General features: G+C 30.9%; 1 protein-coding gene across 1 annotated transcript; it reads right to left on the reverse strand.

Annotated features, from left to right (window-relative positions):
• Positions 1–6,264: 6,264 nt before the first annotated feature.
• Positions 6,265–8,203, reverse strand: LOC125037211. Its single transcript, XM_047630261.1, has 2 exons — positions 8,007–8,203; positions 6,265–7,840 (listed from the first exon to the last, which is right to left on the reverse strand). Exons 1-2 carry the CDS (start codon positions 8,189–8,191, stop codon positions 7,684–7,686), a joined length of 342 nt encoding a protein of 113 aa, XP_047486217.1. The 5' UTR covers positions 8,192–8,203; the 3' UTR covers positions 6,265–7,683.
• Positions 8,204–8,766: the final 563 nt, after the last annotated feature.

Genomic DNA, 8,766 nt, shown 5'->3' on the forward strand with positions numbered 1-8,766 from the left:
CATACAAGCATATTTATATGTGTTTTGTATGTGCGTGTGTGTATACATAATAGAACTGATTGTTACTATTATTATTATTATCATTATTATTACAATACAAACAAGATGTCAACATTATTCTTTTAACAAAAGTCATTCGGTACATTAATAGATTTATAATATATTTTTGACCACGTAAAGAGACACAAAGTTTACAACTGATTTACCGTAATATTTCACACACACAAATACTTTGGAATTAAAGATTGGTTATTTATTAGTATTTGAAACAAGTATTAGCTATTTCATTATTTATTAGTAAAGAGGAAATATGAAAATTTGCACCAAAACAAACACACACACTAACACACACACACACACACACACACACACACACACACACACACACACACACACACACACACACACACACACACACACACACACACACACACACACACCTTCGTAATCCACACAGACTTTGAGGCTTAAATATATTGAATGATCGTATTCTTCCAGAGCTGCGGTAGCTCACTCAATACCGCTCTTGTGTTTCGTACTGAAAGGACCGCGTTCGATTCCCCTTCAGTTAAGTTAGTTAAAGGAATAAATTTATTATTATAAATCCTTCATTTTGTTATCACTTTTTATCATTTTTTTACGATTTTTATTACATTTCATTATATATTAATTATTTTGTTAATATTATTATTATTAAATTTTAGATTTTAGTTGTTATTATTTATTGTTCTTTTATTGTCATTGTTATTATTGTTATTATTATAATTATTATTATCGTTATTATTGTTATAATGATTATCACTTGTAATATTATTATTATCATTATCATCGTTATAATTATTATAATTATCATTATCATTTTTATCATAATTGCTATTATCATTATCATTACCATCATGATTATTATTAGTAGTATTATCATATCTAGTACATCACAATAATAATTATTAGAATTATTTATCATTATTATTGTTGTTGCTGTTATTATTATTACCATTACTATCATCATTATTACTATTGTCGTTATTGTTATTTTTGTCATTATTACCATAAGTATTATTCTTATTGATGTTTTTATTATTATTGTCATTATTTCTATTATTATCATTGTTATTTTTATTATTACTCTTACTATTATTATCTTATTATTATTATTATCATTATTATTATCATCGTTATTTCCACTGATATAATGTTTCCGTTGTTTTATTCTTTTATTATTATATCATCATGATGACGATGATTATTAATATTATTGCTATTACTATTGCTATTCTTATCATTATCATCATTAATAAGGTTATTATATTTTTTATAGATAGTAATGATGCTAATAGTAATGACTATAATTGAAAATTAAAATGATAATTATGGTCATTAATATTATCATTAACTTTACTGTATCATAATTATTTTTAAGTTTACTCTTTCCTCCTAATCCACACAGACTGACTGTTTGTTTGTTTGTTTGTGCCTGGATGCTCCCACAACGCAACATCTCTGAACCGACACCGATAAGCATATATATTGACAGCCACGGAGCAGAGGACACGGAGCATTATCAGTGTCAGTATTGTTATTATTATTATTATATTTTATTATCATTATTATCGTAACCACTGCTGTTACAATCATAATGATAATAAGTATTATAACAATAATAGTAATAATAATGATAATTACTATTATTATTGTTTCCATTATCATCGTTATGTATACATGATAATTTATATATATATATATATATATATATATATATATATATATATACATACATATATATGTATATATAAATGTAAATATATATGAAGATATATGTGTTTGTGTTTCATGTGTGCGTGTGTACGTCTGTACATAATACTAAACATTCGTGCAGTTGAACTGATTATTGTTATTATTATTATTATTATTATTATTATTATTATTATTATTATTATTATTATTATCATTATTATTATGGCAATACAAACAGGATACCAACGTTATCATTTTAACAAAAATCAATCGGTACATTGCTAGATTTACATATTTTCCTTTGACCCCGTAAAAAGAAACAAAGCAATCGATTTACCTCAATTATTCACACACACAAATACTTTGAAATTAAAATTTGACTATTTATTAGTATTTCAATGGAAAAGAAAGCTATTAGCTATTTCATCTTTTCTTAGTAAAGGATATAAGAATTTCCACTAACTGATGAAAACACACACACACACACACACACACACACACACACACACACACACACACACACACACACACACACACACAATCTAAATTTATTATTATAAATCCTTCTTCTTTTTGTTATCACTTTTTTATTTATTTTTTTTGGATTTCTTTTACAATATATTCTATTTTATTTCTATGTGTTATTATTATTATTAGAAGTAGTAGTAGTATTCATATTATTTTTCACATTTTGATTATACTTATCAATATTATCATTGCTTTTGTTAATTTTATTGTTATTATCAATATCATTGTTATTACTATTGTCATTATTATTTTTTCATTAGTATCCTTATCATTAGTATAATTAATTGATGTTCTTATGGCCATTATTGTTATTATTATTATTGTTATAATGATTATCACTTGTATTATTATTGTCATTATCATTATTTTCATCGTTATCATTATCACTATTATTATCACTATTATCGCTATCATTATTATCATTCATATTATTATTATCATTTTTTATGATAATTATTATTATCATTTTTTATAAAAAATATTATTAACTTTGTTATTATTGTTATTATTGTTGTTGTTATTATCATATTATAATTATTATTATTATCTATTCTTATTATTATTGTTGCTATTATTATTACTATTACTATTGGTATTGTTATTGATATCATTATCATTATTATTACTGTTATACTTATTAAGATTAGTATCATTTTATTGTTGTTGTCATTATTATTATAATTGCTATTATCATTATCATTATTATCATTATTGCCACTGATATTATTTTTGCCGTTGTTGTTTTTGTTACTATTATTATCATTATTATTATTATCATTATCACTTTCATAATTATTATTATTATTATCATTATTATTAATTATTATTATTATTATTATTATTATTATTATTAATTATTGTTATTATTATTATTATAATTGTTTTTAATTTATCATCATCATCATCGTCATGATCATTATCTTCATTATTATAATTTTTTGTTATTATTATTATCCTTATTATCATCCCCATCATCATCATCATCATCACTATAATTTTATGTTGTTGTTTTATCAATATTACTATTATCAGTAGTATCATTATCATCATCTTTGATGTTGCTAATCTTACTCTTATTATTATTATTATTATTATTATCATTATTATTACTATTAATGTTGTTATCATTATTATAATTTCTGTTATTAATTATAATTTTATTATAATTTATTATTAAGGTTTTTTTTTTCTATTGTTGCCACTGAAATTATTGTTTTTAAGTGTCATCACTATATTACTCTTTTTTTTTTATATAATTATTATTGTCCGTGGTTTCTTTGCTTTGTTCTTATAAGCAGAAACCTTTGGTTCTTTATTCTGGTATCCTCTGGGATATAGATTATCTCGAGCTTATTAAAACAATTGTATTTTCATAAATTATATTGTTCACACTATATATCACAAATACACTAAATGAAACACGGGAGTCGTCAGGAGTGCCGTCAGTGAAGTGTTGGAGGACGAACTATCCGAGCCAAAACTCATGCACCAGGGGTGAATTAGCACAAGATAGTCACTGGCAGAGCGGGCTGCGGTTGTCAGCTACTCAGCACCAATAGAAGGGGCAGCAGATATCAGCTACTCGGCCATCACTAGAGGGGTTGCAGATATAAGCAACTCAGCATAAAGAGGCTGTAATAAATAGTTCGTAAAAATAGTTTTCTGCCTTAATTTTCACTATATCACTTCACAGCACTTCACCGTATTTTATTCACCATTCACACATTGCATATATAGATATATACTCATACAATATATACAAACTAAATAAAGTAGACTTACAAGTGTTCAGGTGTGGAGCTCGGAGTAGAGTGGCAAACCATAGAATGGCAACCACCGATAATGGTTGACATGAGGCTTTGGTGGGGTCGAAACTGCCATCCGAACGGTGGAGGCGAACCAAAGGGACACTTACACCTCACACACACACCATATACGCACAACTAAATAGTGAAACCATCACTAAAACACAAACCCTTTACAATTATCAACATGATTATTGTTGTCGTTGTTATTGTTGACCATCTCCGGGTTTTCCTCATGTGGGTCTGTTGTCTGTACATGGTCTCTATGCACAAACACAAACACAAACACACACACACACACACACACAAACACACATACATGCACACATACACACACACATACACAGGCGCGCGCACTTATACGCAAACACACACACACTCTCTCTCTCTCTATCTGTCTATCTATCTACCTATCTAGCTACCTCCTAATCCACACAGACTTTGAGCCTTAAATATATTGAATGAGCGAGTCTTCACAGAGGCGCGGTAGCTCACCCAATACCGCTCTTGTGTTTCGTTCAAAAGGACCGCGTTCGATTCCCCTTCAGTTAAGTTAGTTAAAGGAATAAATTTATTATTATAAATCCTTCATTTTGTTATCACTTTATATCATATTCTTATGATTTATATAACAACTTATTTTAATTCATTTTTTTTCTAAATATTATTATTATTAGAAGTAGCAATATTATTCTTATTAATTTTTACGTTTTGATTATAGTTATCATATTATTATTATTATTATCATTATTATTAGTGTTAGTGTTACTGTTCTTTTGTGTTATCATTATCATTGTCATTACTATTATCATTATCATTTTTTTAATTAGTATCCCTATCATTAGTATGATTCATTTTTTTCATTGTGATCGTTATTATTATAATCATCATAATTATTGTTATAATGATTATTACTTGTATTTTTCTTGTTATCATTATCATCGTTATCTTTATCATTATTGTAATCATTATCATTTTTATTATTGTTATAATCATTATCATTAACATTTGTATCATTGTTATAATTATTGTTATTATTATCATTATTATCATTATTATTATTATTGTTATTATCATTATTATCATTATTATTATTATTGTTATTATTATTATTATCATTATTATTATTATTGTTATTATTATTATTATTAATATAATTATTATATTATAATAACAATCATTATCATTTATCATTATAATTACTGTTGGTATTATTATTAACGTTATTACTATCATTCTTACCGTTCATGTCACTGGCGTATCAAAATATTCAGCATGACCGGAGTCGCCACACGCAAATAAAATAGATTATCTTAACCCCCTGGCATCAGCCCCATTAGGTGACAGATAGCGTAGCCAGAGAAGCTCCGTCGCAACACGATCAAGTGCTAAAAACTAAAGTGAAAACCATCTTTAAGAATTACGTTAAAAATGAGTTAATACCCAATGAAGCTAAGGGAATGGTATACAGGAAACTTGCTTTATAAACCGATATTAGATTTAAGAAAAAACCGTGCGGTATAAAATTAAAGTAAAACTGAAACATAGAACCTGAACAAAGAAAAACAACTCGTAACTATTAATGATTATTATTATATAAAAGTACATGAGTCAAAGATACCTCAGACTTAACTTCATCCCTTATAGCTTCCGGGGGCGTCGAGCCGGTTTCCCTCAGAAATAAATAGGAGAGAGAGAGAGAGAGAGAGAGAGAGAGAGAGAGAGAGAGAGAGAGAGAGAGAGAGGGAGAGAGAGAGAGAGAGAGAGAGAGAGAGAGAGAGAGAGAGAGAGAGAGAGAGAGAGAGAGAGAGGGGGGGGGAGAGAGAGAGAGAGGGTGGGAGGGAGGGAGGGAGAGAGAGAGAGAGAGAGAGAGAGGGGGGGGGGAGAGAGAGAGAGGGGGGGAGGGAGGGAGAGAGAGAGAGAGAGAGAGAGAGAGAGAGAGAGGGAGAGGGAGAGAGAGAGAAACGTCATGTTTCTGCTGCGTCTCCATCGAACTGTTCATTTTTCGCGGCTATATGGGGGGGGGAGGGGGGATGAGAAGGGATGGCAATTTTTCGGATGCGCCATTTACGCCGTTTTCTATAAAAAAAAATGGGGATATACTTCTGGGGAAACTAGTATAGTAAAAACAAATATGGATTTATCGATTTGTTATTAGAAGACAACTACAACAACAAAATAAACACTGAAACAACATTTAAACTTTAACAAAATAATATATACATATATATATACATTTTAGAAAGATATCAAATCATAATCATATTTTCGTATGGTTTTGTTTCTTTAAGTTTTGCATATTCACTTAAATTAATAAGTGATCTTACGGTTTCCAATTTCAAATTTGATCTTTCTTTACTTTTTATCAAATTAAACTTTGAAAATAATCTTTCTACGTCAGTATTTGCAGCAGGGAGTGCCAGAACTTCAAGGTTCATTTTGAATTGCCCAAGGAATCCTTAATTGTAAGAACATAGTAAAAAAATGCTTTAATTTCACACTTGGGATTTTCATATTGTCCTGGAGAATTGCAATATCTCGCCACTGGTCTGCGAGTGCCTGCATATCATAATTGTTAATCCTTGAGGCTTCTTTGGCCCATTGTGTTGGTCTTCTATTCGGATTAATAATGTCTTTGAGCTGTACATATGATGCCATTATCCATAGTGAATTCTCAAGATCAAGCCTTTTTCGGGTTTGATCACAGACTGTTATGAAAAAGGCTCTGCACGTGTTTTCTGTTTTTACCTCTGTAATCAATTGGTGGTTTTGGTCGTGGGTGTCCGGAAGAGGCTGTGGACATCCTCGACGAGGTTTATTTGCTGAACTGGCAGGTGTATTGCTGGGTCATAAGGATCTGTTTGATTGAGTTTCATTGCTTGTAGTATTTGTGGCTGACAGAAATAATTTAGTAATTTGAAATATAAATTTGAAACAATTTCATGAGCCAAATGAAGAGTTTGTCCTTTTGATTGAAATATCAAATTCACCGTGTTTAGGTGTGGTAAGTTGTAATTTTAAAACTTTAAACAACAATAGATTGCTTTGTTGTCAAGAGCCTCGGATTTTTCGTGGCTGCCATTGCCCAAGCACCGTTCCACAGCTTGTGCTAACGAAAGCCATCTTGTTGCCCAGGGATGTAACAGCTTATGAGGCTTGACACCACAAAATGCCCGGTAATCTATGAATTCATATTTCCTTTTGGCACTGTGGCAGAAAAAAAGTTATAAATATTTCTGATCAAGTCCTCACAGTTTCGGGGAATCGTTTTCCAGCGGCAAAACAATTCCCCGAATGTAGTTTGTGGGCTACACATTTGAGAATTGTAGTGCCAGGCATCTGTGCCTTCAACCTGCTGCTCACTCTATTTAGAGCACCCATGATATTAGGTGCTCCATCCGCAGCAAAGCCAACCATGTTATTAAGGGGGATTTCATAGGTATTAAAGGTGTTAAGGTTTTAAAGAGAATCTCCAGATGACCCTTCATTTCTATCATGAACATGGATGAGGTCTAACTCGGCCGTTTGGATTTGATTACTTTCTTTGTCAAAATACTTGACAACCAAGGCTCATGCTTTGTCCGTGGAGCAGTCTGTGGTTTCATCAGTAATCAAACTAAATTTTCTTGGAGTTTGCTTGCCAGTTTATTGGCAAGGAGCTTCCCCCAAACCCTGGTAATTTGTGAAAAAAAATTCCTCTGATGGCCATCTGAGCTGCGATGGCGGAATCAGGAAACCTTTTCCGGTTCAGCTCCAGAAGCTCACCGCAGAGACTGGAAAGGTGAAAAAAAAAAAAAAAAAATCGAAATGATAATCAATGGGCGTGTAACAAGATTGCTATATTGAGGTAAACTTGCTTTTGAATTATTATATTTCTCCATAACAGGCTATTTACTTATCGTGGAGTAATATAACATTTTCATTATTAGTATATATTACCTAATGGCAAGATGTGTTCCGCTAAGAAAGGGATGAAAAGAAGTGCCCTTTGCTGTTCGGCGGTGCCAAGGTGCTCTGCAGGGGTGGCACTCTCTTGCCTTCGACTGGCTGCCTTCTGCCTCTCCTCCAGGTGCCATACGCTGCCTCGGTGTTCGGTGGTATTTGAGGCCAGGGATATCGGCCATCGGGTGCTTGTGACATACCCAAGGAAAGAGAAAATAAAGATTGAAATTGAAATGAAGAAATAGTACGTGTGTGAATGTGGATACGCGCAAATGCATGTGTATTTGTGTGTGTGTGTGTGTGTGTGTGCGCGTGTGCGTGTGCATGTATGTGTGTGCGTGCTTGTGAAAAAAATATATATGATGTGTAAGTTCAAATATAAAAAAGCTTTCCTCACCTGACAGTATGCCCTGGCGGTGTCATCTGGCACTCTTGCCAGCCACGACTTAAAGAGTTCATTGGAAAGCCAGCTCTCCTGGAAACGGTGCCGAGGTATGACCCGAAAATAACTGAAGAAGCATAAAACGATCTCTATAGCTAAATATAGCTGGATTATTTTTCTTATTCAATTAAGCCTTCAGTATCAATATAAGTATTAAGTATAGTCAAAATACCAGTCTTGTTATAAGTTATGTTGTATGACTTAATGTTTTTTTTTATGTTCAGTTGATACTACAATTATTGACAAAAAAAAAGAAAAAAAAGTTTTCTTTAAAGTTCCGTCAATAGGATTGTTTTTCTTCTTCTTCTTATTATT

The sequence above is a fragment of the Penaeus chinensis genome, chromosome 22 (assembly GCF_019202785.1).
Source record: "Penaeus chinensis breed Huanghai No. 1 chromosome 22, ASM1920278v2, whole genome shotgun sequence".
Lineage (NCBI taxonomy): Eukaryota > Metazoa > Arthropoda > Malacostraca > Decapoda > Penaeidae > Penaeus > Penaeus chinensis.

What these genes read in the sequence shown, in the direction of transcription:
- LOC125037211 (XM_047630261.1), bottom strand. Translation starts at nt 8,191, where the DNA reads ATGGCCGATATCCCTGGCCTCAAATACCACCGAACACCGAGGCAGCGT. An exon ending in GGAACACATCTTGCCATTAG is followed by an intron (nt 7,841 to 8,006) that starts GTAATATATACT and finishes TCACCTTTCCAG; the next exon opens with TCTCTGCGGTGAGCTTCTGG.